Source organism: Malurus melanocephalus, unplaced genomic scaffold (assembly GCF_030028575.1).
Source record: "Malurus melanocephalus ecotype Western Australia unplaced genomic scaffold, MMel_1.1 scaffold_299, whole genome shotgun sequence".
Classification (NCBI taxonomy): domain Eukaryota; kingdom Metazoa; phylum Chordata; class Aves; order Passeriformes; family Maluridae; genus Malurus; species Malurus melanocephalus.
This window is the reverse complement of record NW_026623531.1, coordinates 908,395-926,049: the sequence shown is the minus strand read 5'-3', so window position 1 is coordinate 926,049 and position 17,655 is coordinate 908,395. Positions and strand designations below refer to the sequence as shown.

The 17,655-nt window shown below is 46.4% G+C and overlaps 1 protein-coding gene across 1 annotated transcript in view; it reads right to left on the bottom strand.

The window, feature by feature from the left end:
• The window catches only part of LOC130579905 (uncharacterized), a 29,713-nt gene extending 13,770 nt beyond the window's left edge, over nucleotides 1-15,943 (bottom strand). The window contains exons 1-2 of the mRNA XM_057377047.1: nucleotides 15,670-15,943; nucleotides 5,990-6,840 (exon numbers count right to left, since the gene is read on the bottom strand). Of these exons, the coding sequence (XP_057233030.1) occupies nucleotides 5,990-6,840; nucleotides 15,670-15,943 (1,125 nt within the window). The remainder of the gene's footprint in view (nucleotides 1-5,989; nucleotides 6,841-15,669) is intronic.
• Between the last annotated feature and the right edge of the window lie 1,712 nt (nucleotides 15,944-17,655).

Sequence of the window (17,655 nt, the reverse complement as noted above, 5' to 3'; positions counted from 1 at the left end):
GTACAGCTGGCTGGGGCCAGTATGGCTTACTTAGCCCATAGTCTTTAGTGCATGTGTACTGTCCTCATGTTTATGTGTACTAAAGCAAAGCTTGGCTCCTACCCAAAGGCCTGTATCTGCAGGTGCCATTGATTTGCTGAGTTGTGACCAACCTGGGRGTACATTTTGTCTCCTGCACTCAGACCCTCATCACTGGTCTGTCTGCAAGACACATGTACTTGAACCAAGCTGCCAAAGTGAAAGAACATCTTTCCAGCAGTCATTAGTAAATCCCAGCTAACATCCCTGCTGCTACTTTCTCAGTCTTGAAGACCTGCCTGAAGAAAGTATGCAGGATCAACTTTGCAGTCTGGCTGTGGAAGGATAATCTCTACCRCTGATTTCTCTTCACCCAGGACCTGCTAGAGTCTCACTGCTGCTCAGACAAGGGCAGTGCTGGAGACATACAGGAATCCTATRGCAGAGGAAAAGCTACAATGCTTCCCAGCCTCCTGCTCTGCACCTCAGTGTTTCTGGTGCCAGTGCCCTCCCCTGTGCCGTGATCGGACTCTGTYGAACGTGCTGCTAACAAACACATGCAGGGGCTCACTTCCACCTTGGCGCTGCCTGCTGATGTGTGTGTGATATCGGTGAGTAAAATAAGCCTCGATCTTTATAAAAGCAGTGCTCTAAGTTTATCTTACTTCAAAAAATAAGTTCCCTCTACAAAAGCAGGAAGCTTACTCTGTCTCCTTTCCCACAACAATCTACATTTTTGGGGAAATGCCAGCCCTGGGACTCTTCCTGTCTTTTCATTATGTCAGAAAGCTCATGGTGTGTTCAAAAATAATCAGCATTAGGATTTACTTCTTTCTAAACAAATGATGATACAATGTTATTTATAAACAGGTATTATTAAATCCAGATGCTTTTGTGTCTGAAGTTGGGACAGAGGTTGTTGACTCCAAGTCAACCAGTCATTCATTTAATGACTTTTATTTTCCTCTCAGGCAGAGCCTGCAAGAAGTGTGGCAAGACAAAAGTTACTCAGCCATAAAACTGAGTACTTAGTGTGGTTGTGTAGTGGGAAGGTGCACAGCCCCAGAACCCAAAGAGAAAACAAAGCTTATCTGGTATCTGGTGGGAAAAGCTTGATTCAAAGTACTATAACTAACATATCTGAAAGCTGCAAGGGATTTGGGGGTGCCCAGTTTCAGAAGCGTGATTTTCAGAAAGTACATGAGTATCAGCTTCTGAAAATATGACCATTTTGAGCTGTCCCAAAATGAACAGTCTTTTTTGTACACTTTGCTAATGAACAGTCAGAAATTCCTCATTATCCCTGAAAATATAGSCTTTCTGTCACACTGTACCTTCTTCTTGCACATCTAGCAACGCCCCTTCTGCCAGTTTCCTATTGCATGACTGGTGGCATGTCTGTATTGCCCTAAGGAGACACTGAGTTAAATACAACCCACTGTAGCTGTGGAAACACAAGGAGAGGCTACAAGGAACAGAGGAGGTCTTGGAGAATAGGATGAAGTAAAACATTTGGCTCTAAAATAGACGGGAGAAAAATAATGAAGCACTTGACTGTGACCTCTTTCAGTTAGAGACCCTCTTTTTGTTCCGTATTTGTCCTGTGCCTAATGTTGTAGCGTCCTGCTTCAGGTCTATGGTTGCTAAGTTTGTAGGGCAAAAATGGGCAAGGGGGAGGAGAAGAGACAGAGGCCAAGTGCAGCACAGAACCTGGTCTAAATATTTTTCTGTCAGCACCTGTGACACAGTTTTACACTAGTAGTGAACAGAGAGCAACCACAGGAAAATGCAAGCATTTTCCAGGATGAGTCTCTTCCATTCTTTGTCCTCCCAGTTGAAGCTTCACAACTGAAATTTGTCYTACTCTGTCCAAATGGGAATTGTCAAAAAGAGTTGAAACAAAAGCCCAATTTTGAGTTGATGAAGCCTATGAAGAAGGAAAAACATCTTGCCTACTTTTCTGTAAGGCGAAGATGTGGAGGATCGTACAGACACAATTTATGAATCAAATGGTTAAAGTTTCTCTAGGAAAGTAACAACGTAATATATAAATAGATGTCAGATTTTGCTTTTAGGTACATGAGACTGAGCCAGACCCTCATTTGGAAGAGACAGATTTAAAGGCTCCCAGCTATCCTATGTTGTCACTGACTCTGAGGGGTTAAGGTGCATTACATTGACTGTTCACCTGTGTAACTAAAGAGGGATCTCTGCCCTTGTCAGTGCTCACCTGACTAAGTTTTGGGGACAGGTTTTCAGTATGTGTGTCCCTGGCAATAAATCGTGACAGTTATGCTGGCCAACAGGTTTCTTAGGAAGCTTAAAAATACAGGATCAGCATCTATACTGGGAAATCTGACTTATCTAGAGCCCTCCAGTAATATTTTGACTGATGTAAATCACATCTTTTCCAGCGAGGCTACCCAACTCACAGAGCTGGGAGCTTGTCCTCTTGCCTCTGGGTAAYGTGCTCACTGCAGCATCTGAGTGCAACAAAGATCTGAAGTTTAGTGGGAGCTGCAAGAATGACAATTGTTTYCAAGCCTCTTGGCCAACTGATGTATAATCAAAATCTGCAAGTCTGATCATCTAGTCAGCATTATAGCCTGCCTCATTTCAGCCATTATCTGCTACTTGGATGCATGTGATGTGCTTTTCTTCAATTGGGCTCAATGGAGAATTGTCCTGGGCTAGACCTGGCAGCAGGAACTGAAGATGACAGGCGATTCGCAGGGAAAGCTTTTCTTCATTCAGACAAGAGCTCACTGATGTATCTTGCACTGCCTTAGGTTTCTGCACATCACACAACATTCTTCACTTTTCTTGTGGATAGTTTTGGGTTACACTGCACTCCATCCTCCCATACATCCCTCACTGTGTACTCTTGCAATGTGACATAGCTGGTATAGGCAGCGTGGTGACTGCACTTCCCTTCACGGGCTCACAGCAACCAGTTTGTGACGCCACAGGCTGAGCGGGAAGCATTTGTCACTGGAAGCTGACAGCACCAAAAGGCTTGTGAATAACAGGAAAGAGAGGGATCGTGCTGTGTATTTCTGATGGCTCCACCCTGCTGTCCAGGAGGGGCTGTGCTTGCTGATAGCTTCTGGTTTCCTTTAAGCAGCACGCACAGGCTATGGGGCTGACCATCACAGGTAGCCCTATCCTTCCCCTGAACTGTGCCACTCTGCAGAGAAACATTTTGACTGCTTTGGCCCAGGATAAATAGCACTGTATGAATAATGATCTTTTTCATTTAATGATGACAGTGCTGCCACTCTATTCTTCTAGGGCTATGGGCTGGGCTGATTTTAAATGTAAACTTCATGGAGTGTGAGGAAGTGTTTGTAAAGCAAAAGCACCAAAACTATGTATCTTCAAACTTAAAAGGAAATGCTTTTATTTAGGCTTCAAAGTTCTTTCTTTTGTTGTTTGACAGCTTCCACTTTCTTTCATCTTTCAAAATGTAGGCGAATTTCAAAATAATGACAGTTCAAAACAAAAGATCAGAAACCTTTGTCTAAAAATGCCAGACTGAAATGATTTGATGTATATTTTCAGCCGAAGCCATTCACCAACTGAATCCAAAGGTCAAAACATTTGGTCATTTCCAGTCTTTCTATTTCAGCATTTTCCTTCCTGTTCTCTTGGAATTGGCCTTAGCAGCCAGGGATGGTCARGAGGAATCAAGGGACAACTTCATCCAGAGACTGAATCTTTGGCTGTGGTGAGCCAGTAAGCACAGTAGCACTGCCACAAACAGTTGGGCTGGGGAAACTCAATTGCTCTTCTGTTACTTGAAAGTTCCCAAAACCATCAACAGAACTGCTGTCCTCTATAATTAAATAATGCTCTCACCTAGCATTAATTATTAGCCAGTGTAAGCACTCTTGCATTTCTATCAACGTTAATTTAATGCAGCAGGAATCTGATGGAGCAATTTGGTTTGCCATGTTCTTGCCAAGCAGGGTGGAAACACACTGTGCTGGCCTGCTTTCTTTCAGACAATATTCATTCATTTCCAGGGGTAGCTGAGTCCCTCAGAAGACATCAGGCCATAGTAGAGACTGATTTCTAGGTACCGTGTTGTGTCTTGGACAGGTTACAGGCAGATGTGAAAACCACAGAGAAAGCCTGGAACAGAGCCTCAGATGGGATAAACCAAGATGCATCCATCAGCTGTATGGTCAGATGACCATCTGGACATCACTTCTGAACAGGTGTCTGTTGTATGACAGTGAGGACAGGTCAGCCTGGTGCAGATTTGGTGATGACAGAGGGCTCTGCAGCTGCCAGAGGCTGTCCTGGTGCTGCAGAGTTCTGCAGCAGCCCATGGGCATTTTTTGCCCAGGTCAGCTTTGGTGCTACCTGGCATCCCAGCAGTTTGAGGAGTGCTGGTCTTGAGATACAGCAGCCTGGAGGTGTGCTGTGAGGAGGGGTAAACTTCCCCAGCATCTAGGTCACAGCTGTATTTATACAGCTCAAAAAACAAAGACAGAAAAGTGCTCCAGGGCACAAAGCTTTAGCACAGCCAGTGAGGATATTAAAAAGGAGGGGAGATAAGCCACCAAGAGCTTYATTTCCTCTTCAGCTTCTTTCTAATTTATTCTCTTGTTTATTTAAATGCTCTGCTTTGCGAAACTGAGGCTCCATTTCACCAAGGATTTAAATGAATTTCAGAGGCAYACAGAGCTGTCAGACAAGACCACATCTGGCTGCAAACCCTCCAGAGAGCAACAGAAAATTTAGGTAACTTTTTATGAAGTCTCCTTATGGTCAGATTCTGTTCTGAGCCTTTCTTGAGCTCTCTGCCAAATGGCCAAGTCTGTTTGGGATCTGTGCAAATAGACATCTGTCTTCTGCCATGTGTGAGACAGAGAGAAAAACAGTGCTCAGATGGATTGTGTGTTGTTTGTACTGCCTTGATATGCAATGTTAACAGAGATGGGACATCTCTGACCTTCCTCCCTGCTCAAGAGGATTTGGCATGCTGAAGAGGAAGTCCAGCATCTGATTGTTCAGGGCAGAGAGGTCATTGTTAAATTACATGCACAGCACACATCACTGGTCACTTAGCTTCCTTCTACCCATCTCTAATTCCAATTAATCACTATTACACAATGAACACCCCAAAAAGAAATCCCCACTAGGCACCATTTGATGCTTTYTGTGTATTTGTGTGACCCTCTTCACCTGGTCTGCCCTCCTCCTTTCCCTTTGCTCATGGGGCTCTTTGGTCTGTCTCTCTGTCAAGAATCAACTCCCCACTGAGATMTTTTCTTTGCTGGTTCCTGGAGTTCACTACAGTGTGCACAGAAGGGATTTTTATTCTCTTGTCAGYGGCACAGGGTAGCCAGCAAGGGGAAAGAGGGAGTATGGAGTAGGACWGCCTGCTGAAATTAGATCTTTGCARTTTGGTTCATCACAGCTATGCKRGCAAGTTAAACTGGTATCTCCAGCTCCARCCTGACAAAGATCTGAATCTGACAATTAGCTCACTGCTCATGCATTATTTTAGACAATTAGGACACAACAGGCCTGGATAGAAATGAATTATCCCTTAGACAAGTTCTGCACAAATTTCAGTCCCAAAAGCAGTCCAGCTGYTCCTAGAGACAGGAATAACCTGGCCTTGAAAACAAACCTGAGTTCTGACCCTCACCTCATGTATCAGAGGATGATGACTAACTTCATAATCTTCATTTTGAGACCGAAATTAAGTCCACCCTGTAATCTAAGGCTTTTTGAAACCCATAAGTCATTTGTCATCCTTACCCAGACTTGACATTTATGAATTACTTCWGATTTTTACTGATACGAAAAGAAATCTTAAAAATAAATTACCATTTTTTACTGCATACAACAGTTTCAGGGGAGATATTCTAAACACACTCCTAGTTTGTGACAAACAGGACTTGAACACTGACTGGGGTGTTTGGACATGCTTAGATTCAGTTTAGGTGTTTCTTACCTCACTTAGTCTACAGCATTCATCCATGTACTCATCCAGACTGTCACTTGTGGGGTACTTCTTCAGCTGATGTTCATGGATTTGAAGGTCTTGCGTGCTGGCAAAATTCTCTGGGAAATCATCAGCAATTGTCTTTGGCTCTTCTATGGGACCTGGRGTGGAAAGAGTGCCTTCCCTGCAAAGGTCCATCTCTGGGGTAGGTTCCTTTTCCAGAGATTGCCGGTCATGCTGGTCAAAATGTTCAYTGGGACTTTCTTCCTGAGGGGCACTGAAGTCTTCAAGGGAAGCTGTAGGATCCTGCACAGCATCTGCCTCCTGGCTGTAGTAATCCGCTTGATTTTTGCTCTCTGGATCTTGGAGGCTGACTTTTCTGGCATSTTCTTCACTTGTTCTCATTAACTGATGGTCAATTTCTGGAGAAGAAGAGGTGCTAAGCACACCTGAGTCACAAAATGAGTCTCTGCTGTGAAGCACAAAGCTCTTCTCTGAGCCTGTCGGAGTTGATGGAGAATTTGCCCCGCTTGGCAACTCAACCCCTGAGTCCTCAGATTCAAATTTGGAGAATCTGTGAAGCCGGCACTTGGACTCAAAGGCRCTGAGGTCGGGCAGGGTGGCTACATAGTCTGTGCTTGCCAGGCCATCTGCATAGTCTGGATCTGCTGGTGCGGCTGCTGCATCTGAACTTCCCAGGCAGTCTGCTGGGAGACTGGCACCGGGAAGATTGGACTCTTCTGTGCAGGCTGTGTCAGTTGGAGCCTCTGGGATTAACCCTGGGTTTTGAATTCCTTCATTGCTCAGTATCTTCATGTGTGTTAACACAACTTTGTCCTCTGCAGGTGGGCTCTTCTTACCTGCTTAAAAGAAAACAAGCAGAAGGTCACARGAGGCTACAAAACTCAGTGTTTAATGCATCCCCTGAGGGATGGGGAATGCAAAACTGCCTGTACCAAGTCAGTAGAGGGGGGCAGCCCTAATTTGTTTTTCTTGCTATATGGAGCTTTCTAGTAGCTTTTTTGGTACAACAATAGCCTTGTGGTTTATAGCCTCAGAGTCCTTCAGGGGGCTCAAAAAAGCACAATTCTGATTTGGTAGATAGGTAGAAAACAACACATGTAGCCAGGTGTCTTTTTAGTAATTGCCTGCATATAGATGGAGCAGCAACTTCACAAACTCACTCCCTGTAAGGTAAGTGTCCCTACACAGGCAGGAAAGCCTGGGATCCACCCCACAACGGTGGAGAAGGGAGTGCTCTGCTGTGCAGYTCTCCTTTATGGAAACCCAGAAAGCTCTCTGTTTCAAAAATAACCCATTTTGCAACTCTCCMTCCTCCAGCTTGCTTTCTGCAATGTACTCAGACAAGGAAGACTTTTACTCATTAAGGCCAAGCTAACTCTTACATGGATGATTTTCTAAAATATTTAAATTCTCTTTATTTGATCTTGAGAATTTCCTGGAATACCACTGAAACATGCCCTTTGCTGTTCATAGACACSCACTGATTTAATATTTTACACTGGATTTTCACAAAAGGCAGTCACTGACAAATAATCCCATCTGATGGGCTWTTTGTGGCCCATGGGCACATAGTACCCCTTATATAAGCACTAATACCCCATATATAAGATCTTGTTTATCATATGCATATCCTTATTGGGGAGGCATCTCCCCAGTGCAAAGAGCCATGTCTGGGACAGTCAGTGCCAGACCTCAGCAATACAACACCACTGCATTGCTGTGGTGCAGGACAAGAAAAAGCCAATGCCCAGGGAAATGCCCAGGAAAGCTCAYCAGGAGCTGTCTGTGCTGGGCTGTGTTGTTATTCTTCCACTTTGGAATAAGCATGAGAGACCCTGAACCGAGGACAATAGGGCAACAGTTTGCAGCTTCACACACAGCAAAACATCATCTGTATGAGGGAGCTGGGTGCCAGGTCTTGGAAGGAGGAGGTGGAACAGAGTCACTGATTTGGAGTCAAGAGGATCTACCTGCTCAGCTGCAAACACCTCTTGGCAGCAAGAGACAAAGCATTGTTATCTGCATGAAAAATACAAGGCTTACAGGTTCTTCTGATGGCATCACTACCCCAGATGGCCAACAAAACCACTGAGAGTCAGGAGGACAGCAGTTGCATTCCTGCAATTATTTTTAAGAACAAATCATACAGCTGTCACTCTTACCAGGAATTACTATATGCAATGGTAGTTCCTTCCCACAGACTGATTACTTGCATTTATTAATCATGCATGATTTTCTTTGGAGATTCTCTCACTTCTTTCAATCTGCCCCTTTTTTTTCTTGCTTAACTGGTTTTACCCTTGCCTACACAAGTATTTCTTTGTCTAAAATCAGGAAGCACCATATTAAAATGAGGTCTCGCTATTTACAGAAGATGTYGGACACTTTAATGAGTATCTTTTATTACTACAAAAGCTGCAATGTGGTCAAGAAGGTTTGGAAGGAATAGACAAACTAGACAGTAAGATGCAATCTCTGATCCTCTGTGGGATGGTSACCTTGATGCAAACAACAGTCCTTTGCTCTCCCCTTACTGTGGTCACTAGCAACATGTTTCACAAAAATTTCTTGTTTATCTGTTCTAGGCTGCAAACCATTGCTCTCATCACTCTCAGGTCAGACTCACTCTGTGGTCACTGTGTTAACCACAGTGTTTGAGCATTTCTGATTTATTCTTCCAACGCCCTGTAATGATGCAAAATGTTATCATCCCCCTACCACAAAATCAGAATAATGGCAAAGGACAACAGGATTTTGCTTAGGCACCTCGTCCTCTTTCATTCAATGATATTTTGTCATGGTCAGTGAAGTCATYTGTACTATAGCAGAAAGATCTCAAATGATTAAGGCAGTGACCTGAAACTCAAGTTATTCTTGCTGCGCCTCAGTGACAGAACACTTTCTTTTTTCTCTCTGTTAACTGGATTATAGAATCTAAACCATGGGCCTTCCAACAAGCAGATTGTTCCTGCTATAGATCTCGAAAGAGGCATGTAATAACACTCAGTTCTATAAAGCATATTGCTAATGCCAGAATGGTGCTATTAAAACTCATCTGCCCAATTACAAAAAAAAAAAAAAAAAAGTGACCAGACCCTCAGCCACTATGAATTAACTCAATTCCAGGGCCCTTAACAGACCTGTGCCAGCTAATTTTGGCTGAGGGCTTGGCCTGTAAGTGCTTTGTTCAGCAATACCAGGGGCCCTGAGTAAAGTAAGGARGGGAGATAACTCCTGCCTGGCACTGGAGGGAGTGTGCTGTAGGGGTATGGTTACACAGAATCCTGCACGGAGGCTTCTGAAAGGAGGTGTGAAGAACTTCAGAGAGCTGAATGGTGGCATTAACAACGGTAAGATGTATTTACTTGTGCTGGAAGCCAGCCAGGTTTGACACTGCTGCTCCCRGGAATTCAGCCAAGATTTTTTGTTGTTGTTGTTGTTGTTATTGGTTTTTTGTTTCTTTTCCCCAAACTGATCTTCCACACCCTTCTGGGTGGGGTAAAGTAGCAAATGCTGTCGTTTTTACAGAGCTGGCTGGTATGYGGGTATGGCAACCAGGGAAGGAGTGGAGTTTTGTGTGCATGCTTCAGAATCAGTACAGGTTCCTGAAGCATCTTCAACATGTGYGCCCAGGCCAAACATTGTGTCAGGCTAGCTTGTGCTACTTGCCTAGTAGCCCTCTCAGAGAGTTATATGGCTGGGTAATCACCCTAGAGATAAACAGGGGTCCCTGAACTGAAATATATGCCTGTAACTGATGATAAGTCATCGTGTGTAACCTTGGGAAGCTGGGTTTGCTTCGCCTGTAAAGCTGGAGAATCAGACTGCTTCCCAACTCCCAAGGAGGTCGTGCCAGTGAACCAGCCAATATTTGAAGAATAGTTGGTAGGGAGTGAAAGGAATTGAAGTGTCCCAGTTAAGTCTCTAGAACTTTGCTCTGCATCATTTCCAAATTTCTTTCTAGGATATTTCTGTGTTCACAGTTAGCATAGCCTAATAGAGAAACTTAAATTTTTCAAAGGTAAATACCATCCCATTAGCTCCTGTCCCAAGGCTTCCCTTTCTTGGACGTTTTAAGTCGCAGTGTATTTTTCCAGTTGCACAATAACTAGGAGCTGCCAGGACTCAGCCTGGTGTATTAGTACASAGATCTGTGGCCAGGAGAAGGAGGGCAGATATCTAAACATAAAATTACTTTCAAGGAAYATCTTTATCCCAAGTGAGTTGGATGCATGGGACAAACTCAAATAACTGCCCAGGCTTCTATGCATTTCCAGTCCTGCTCAAGCCCAATTCTTGCAAAAACTTCCACCTTTCTAGTAAACCAAGCCGAAGGCTGCATCCAAATCCCCATGCTTCAAAGTACTGAAATCCATGTCTGATTTTTTCTTTCTTTTTTGCATCTAAGCCTGTGGCTAAAAGTTGTGTTTCACTGGCAATTCCTTCAGTGCAAGACCTGTTAAGTTCTGCTCCGTCCCTGAGAGGGTCTTTGGCCTCTGATGCACTGACTCCAGTATCACAGCACATGATCTGCTGAGTGTGTGACTAACGGAAGCACTGGTGGGCAGGAAGAGGCCAGGCTGGCAGTGGGACRAGTACTGTGAATGGCAGTAGACAGCAATACCATACAGCCCTGCCCTTTGCTGCTCTCCTCCCTTCCAGCCTCTGCTCACCTGTCTTCTCAAATATTCATCCTGATTGGTAGGCTTGGCATTGGGACAATCTCTGTTAAACATGGCACAACTGGAGCCAAAGCTTTGCTTGTCTGCATCTGCTGCTGTCGTGCAAAGGATAGCAGAGTTAGAGCCATGGCAGCCTTCTGCCTGTGCCCAGAGCTGCTGCAAGGTTCATGTGCACAGCAAGCCCATCCATAGTGGGTTGTGCAAGGTGAACTGTCCAGAGATACTGAGAGAATTTATTCCTGCTGTCTGCCACAAGACATGCAACACCCTAGACACCACAGTTTGTAAGGGCAGTAYTTTCCAACTCTATTGTGCAACAATAAAGGGCATCACCAATGACTTGGGTTGCTGGAGTAGCAGGGACTTTGCACAGCTGCCCTGTRAAGGAAGACCAAAGTCCAACCACCTTACTCCTACCAATTTGCTTAGCCCTGAGTACAGGAGTAAGGTGCACATGCAAAGCACCAGAAAAAAATTTTCAGTATCCTATAGAGGACACCGCCTGCCTACTAACTCCTCTCTGGCTCCAGCTGCACCAGGGATTAAATCCTGCCATGCAGAACTGGTTCTGTGATGGGGCTGTGGCCTCCAAGTAACAGACTAAGAGATGATTGTCACCTTTTGAAGAATCACTATGAGGCAGTGACTAGTGCACTAGAGTCAAACTTGTGACCTAGAAATTAAAGGYTGCCTCTCCCATTCAATCCTTGCATTCCCTCATTTTCCTTCCTTCCTTTACAAAGTCTCCCTTAGTTCTGTCACTGTGCCMCATTCTCTAGCACTTCTGGCAGTACGGCTCAGGTGGTATTTCCCTTTCATTTCGAAGAGGTGAGTTTTTTTCTCACCAGTGATGAGGTCTCAACTTCCCAGCATTTAAGAGAGAAGGGGTCACTTCCTTTCTGAAACAATAGGCATTTTTTGCTGATGACTTTTCCCCCATGTGTGCCGAGGGGTGGGGCTGGGCGCTGGGGCCGTGCTGGCACCTCCTCAGCAGCCCCCACGCAGGAGCTGTGTCACCTCCCCCGGCTGGGAAAGAGMTGTCCCTTGCAGAGCCCTGTGGGCTCAGGCACGCCTTGTGCGGACAGGACCTCAGTGCTCACAAGAATTTAATTACTCTTACAGTTCCAAAAAACTCAAACCAACAACAAGCAAAGTCCCCACCCCCAAAAAATGAGTGATAAAAAACCTGTCTCCACACAGCTTTGCCATGGATTTCCACGGGCTGGGGACCTCCCGACTACCTGATGCTTTACTGGACTCTTGATCCCAGTCCTGGCAATGGCAGAGGTGCTGCTTGGCACCAAAAGTGCAAATTRTCTGCCTTCAAGTAAAGCATGCTGAGTATGCTGCTGGATCTTGGGCTGCCCAATCTGAGCAAGGSTGCTCCTCAATAATTAGGACAATCATGAGCTGAAAAATTTATAAGGAGAGCTTATTACAGGGTCTGATGTCTTCAGTGCACCAGTTACAATTTCTATCTGCAACAGCAGAAACTTGTGAAGGCTTGAAAATCAYTGTCATATGAAAGGTGGCGGATTTTGTTGTTTTGCTTTGTTTACTTGGTTTCTTTTTTTTATTTTTACTGGAGTTGTGACTGAAAAATTCACATTTGCAGAGTAACATGCTCTCATGTTGTGTCAGTGTTTGCACGATACACCTAATTCTCAAAACTTCAATTTATCCAGCTGGAGAAGTGAAATGGGTGTAGATTTCATGAACGTACATACAYAATTTGATTTTGAAATGTTGAATGCAAAGGAATAGTCATGACTATGCTGAGATTTCAGATAGTTCTTGAGCAAAAGCACAAAATACTTAGATCCTTTGGCTCCAAGGTGGTCTGTAGTCTCAATGTTAGTTAAACCTGTGAGGCTCCTTAGGATCCTAGCTGGTAATACAATGTGACCAGAGATGTTATAAGTCCCCATAGCTGCAGGTGGTAATGATAAAAATCCACATAAAGTAGATGCCCAGAGGAAGATAACAGGGTTCAAGGACCCTGACTTAGGAGACATTCATTGCTTTAGTACTTGTGTTTTAGAAAAGAGGAGATAATTATAGCTGTTTTCAAGCATTCAAGGAGGAATGAGAGGGAGATTGATTGATTGTTTACTGATTGATATAGTTGGGTGAACTAAAGAGGAAATGGATTTCCAAGTAGAGAGGCCACTTGACACTTTTACAGCTYGCTCCTATTCATTCCAAGTGACCTGTGAAGTTTTCGAAACCTAACGAAAGGTCTAATAGATTAGTGACCTCTGGCAGAAAGTCCCGGGGCACAGCAGGTCCCCACAGCCCACCTGGTTTATCAGTTACTTGTGTAGGCTGGCAGTCACCAGTTTTTAGACCAACACCTGACCCTGTGCATAGCACCAGCTAAAGCTCTGCTCCCACTCATTTCTGCATTTATCCTGCAACTTATTTCTTTGTATCTATGCCCCAGTGGAAAAAACAGGCCAAGGATAATTTCAGTGCACAAGGATCAGTGCCCAAGTCCTCCCTACTCCACAATCTAATCAGTCCTGGGGGGGGGGATGAAGGAGGAAAGAGGCTCAGCTCCTACAGTCATCTATGGTGCTTATTTGTCAGATTTTTTTATCAGGGAGATGACAGCTGTCACTAAAGACCTGCRAATCCTTCTCCTGAAATAAAGGAAACAGTGCTTTCATGAGCAGCCCTGTATAACAGCAAAAGACTATTTAGCACACAGCTCGCTGATGTGTCTGAACAGAAAATGAAAACAAAAATATCACACACTGGCAAAAATAGTCTAATTTTCCTTGTACATCTGATCTGCAGGCTGCCTCGTATCACAGAGGATTATTCAGCCAGAAAATAACCAGGAGACAGGAGGCCCTTTGCAAGGATGGAACGTGCCCCCCAGGGATGACAGGTATGTAGTAATTCAGGTTTTATTGCCTATAATAAGCTTGGATAAACAACTGTTCAATAGCCCCAAAGACCAAGGCCATTTAGACACCAGTGCTTCAAGTGAAGCCAAAGGAACTCGAGAATTGTATTAGAAAGGTCACTGTTAACCCATTCTTCATGTGCAGTCATTGCTGTCCCTTAGCAAAACCCTGAAGAGCTGCTTCTGCTCAAACAAGGTAGCACTGGACAGGTGTAACCATACTCTTGCATGTCTGAAGGCGTTTATGGTGCAGTGAGAGCAGTGATGGTTTTTGTGTTTGTTGCACTTGCTGGGGCCACACAAGGCCCTTGGTGAAATGATTAGGAGGTGGTGCTGATGCAGAGTGATTCTGTAACTGCAGTAAACTGGACTTGCACATCCCTGCCATCCTGATACTTCTGCTTTAAGAGCCCCCTGAGGCAGGTGAGATCCAGCCTAAATCCCTGTCACTGAGCTGCCATTTAAACAAAACTCTTTTTTTCCCGATTTATATTCTCTATCTTAAATTGCAGTTGGAGGTGCAGCTTTTAAGTCCCTGCCACAAAGACTGCAAGAAAGAGCCAAGAGTGCTCTTCCTGAATAAAGATGGGGTCCAAACCAAGACATACATAATATTGGTGCTTTTTTCTACTTGATGTGATTAGACAGTGGTGTTGCTGCTTCTCATTTGGAGAAATTCTAGCTGAACCTCTTTTTGATCCCTCAGTGCTCTGTATGATAACTCTTCCTGCACCAAAGCTTTCACTACCCCATTAACAATACTGCTGTGTTGGGTGGTGAGGGACACTTTTGTATGGTAAAGCAAGCTTCCTTTTACCTCCTAACCCTGCCATTAGGTTTGCACTATGTATCTCAGAGGAGGTAAGTTCATGGTCAAATTACATCCAGGGAAAGAAGGAGCAGTTTCCACCGCTTCATACAGTAAAACACTTCYCAAACACCCTCCACACCCTATGGAGATGCTGGCATGTTCTCACAGCACAGCTCTAGAGCCCTTTGTGTTGCTGGGTAGCAGTTTCCAGACTGAGCCCAGGCAGAGCAACGTGCTTCAGCAGCCTTGCTGGCAACAGTGCCCAGCAGTTACCTGCTAGGGCACCTCAGAGAGGCTCCAGCTCACACTGAGCTCTGAGTAGCTGCCCCAGACGATGATAGCTGGGAAGCACAATCCAAGCAGTTAGTACCTGAGCAGATGCCCACGAATGTGGCAGCCCTAAGGACTCCGTGAGAACAAATTGCTGCAGAAATCACAGGAGGCAGGGTTTGTCATAGGGATGGAAAATCAGGACCCCAGAAGGTATAACCCCAAACAACAGTGTTGTGCAACATCTTTACCGTCCTGCTGTTGCACTGCATACTGCATTAACACTCTGACCAACTCTGTAGCCACCTCCATGCCAAGCAGACCAGCCCAGTGCAGTGATGCCAATGAGACAGAACTTGCCGATCTCATTTACAGCTGCCCCAAGCCAAGCTGAGGGGTAAACAGGGACGCTAAGAGAATTCTGCTACCTCGGGCTTGTGATCTCAAAGCCTGCAGCTCTGGCTAAGGATAAAACAGAGTAGCTCCATTATGCCTGAAAAAGACGTACTGAGACCACAAAATTTGTTTGCACAAGAGGCTTAAAAAGTTACAGGGGATCAGCTGCAAGACCATAGCTGCCTTCCTGCCAGGGTCACCTCATCTGCAAGTAGAACACTTCAAACCCGCGACAATCCCTGTTGCATGGGGATACACCAGCCGAGAAAGCGAGCCAATGTCCACTGCCCGCGCCGTGATGGGCAGAGGGCAGCCCCGACCCGCCTCACGGTGCTGCCGGACCCGCGCGGTGCCAAGGGAGCCGCTCCGATGGGTGCCGGTCCCTGGGCAGCACGGACCGCTCGGAGCCACAGTGCTCCCGCCTCCCCTGCTCCTCTCTCCCAAGCTTTGCCGCGCTTCTCAAGGCGAATGAAGCCCATTCTAAGAGGAAATCAAACAGATTCCTAAAGCGCGATCTTTGTGCCCGCCGGCCCCGGGGYAGCGGCTGACGGGCCGGAGGCTGAAGCGAGAGGGGACGCGCTTACGGCAGCCTTACCTGCGAGGGGACAGAGGCAGCCGCAGAGCAGGGAGCGCAGCATGGAGCCGCGGCGGCAGCGGCGCGGTGCCCGTCCGGCGGGGCCCGGGACCAGGGCGGGCCGGGATGGGCTTGTCCTAAGTACCGTCTGCGCGGCCGCCGAGGGGAAGGAAGGGGTGGCGGGGATGCGGGTTTGGGGAGGTGTTGGCAGCCGCCGGCTGGCCCCGGGGGGGGCGGCGGACTCACCTCTCCTCCAGGGCGCTCCCGGAGTGAAGCTCCGATGCCAGCTGAACATCGTGGCGGCAGCAGCCGCCCTCAGGGGCGGGCGGGGCAGGGGGACARGGGTGCCATCGCCGCCGACCCTCGCCGAGCTGCTGCGCGTCCCCCGGCGGACGAGCGGGCCCGGGGCTAGGGCATGGCGGGGGCAGCGCGGAGCGGGCAGCGCTCYCTGCGCGCAGGCTGCGGAGCGGCGGGCGGGCGCCCGGCCAGCACTGACTTATAAAGGGAGCAGCCCAGAGGAATGTATCTCCTGTGGCTGATAAGCCGAGATGACTGGAGGGGTTTGAACTACCTTTGCARCCCCTGGAGGAGAGAGGGGGAGAGAGGGAGAAAAGGATAGGAGAGAAGAAAAAGAAAAATATTTCAGTACTTGCATAATGTCAATAAACAACTCCCCTCTCTAGTGTCAGGGAAGGCTGGAATGTTTAGGGTGGGGAGGAGAGTAGCAGAGTGGGTTTGTTGGTTTTTTTCTTTTTTGTTTTGTTTTCAGGGTTTTTTTTCGTTCTCTATTTCAATTGTATGTTAGGTGTTCACAATGCAAAACTGCCTTGGTTGTCACTGAGGCTGCAGGGTATGGGTAGGAAGGGTGAGAAGTAAGTGTCAGGACTGTCTTGGGTGCAAGCTCCCGTAGGCAGGTTTGCAGTGTCACCCTACTGGAGTGAAATCCMAACATAAAAGCCAGACACGAAGTGTTCTGGGACACTGTGGGCATGGTTGTGCCCACTGGAGTGTTGTCTTGGGAAACGTGTGGGAAATTACTCCTAGGCTAAGTTTAAGGAGTACAAGTTCCCTGCAACAAGCAGCCCCATAACTTATGCAACRTCTCTGCTTGTTGAGAGAGTACCAGTCCCTGCATTAATCTCCCGTCCAGACTTCTGCTGACATGAGYACTCTCAGCAGAAAATGTGCTGCTACACCGGTTAAACCGGCCTAATTCTGAGGACTTCAGCTGTCCATAGGCTCTGTGGCCCCAAGGAGATCACAGAGCGGGTGGTGCTACAAATGCCATGAGAAAGTGAGGTKAGAGGGGAGCTGTCAGGGGAGATCAGTACAGTTGCCCCATTGCTCTGTAGGTGCCAGCCCTTCTGTGCCTCTGCCTTCAGGCCAAGTATCAACTAAAGTGAATGGGCTTTTTGCTGTAGCAGTCACTGGAGTTTGCTGATTGGCACCTGCCACAATTTAAAGACAGGGTGTCTAATTGGCCCCTTTCCCCACCACACCGCTCTTGTATTTTGTTATTAATTGCTCCCAAATTTGTGTCATCCRACAAAAGGCATCCTTTCTCCCCAGGCTTGGAGGATTTAACTASTCTCCCCTTGTGTCCCACGCAGTGGGATAGAGTTTTTGTGGGCTGCATCCGATTTCCTTGAAACACTCCAGGCACTCACTGTGCATCCAGTGCCTACTCCTGTTTTTCTGGGAAACCAGAGTGTGATTTGTTGTATGGACAGAGCCAGGTTTTTCATCTGTTTGGGCTGKTGGGAAGGAAAGCTATAGGTTTCCTCAGGGAAGGAGGTCCCTRTTTCCTGCACTGAGACAGTGCAGTGGTAAGTGCTGTGTGCTTGTTGTGTGATGAGAGCTTGAGCTTGGGCTCCAAAAGAGCTTGGGCTCCCCTCTCAGCTCCCAGCTGCAGTGGGCAGACTTACATTATTAGAGCAGAGGAAGAGTAGTTACAGATGCCTTAGCACGGAATCAGTAGTACAGCCAGAGGAGTTCTGGGGACAAAGT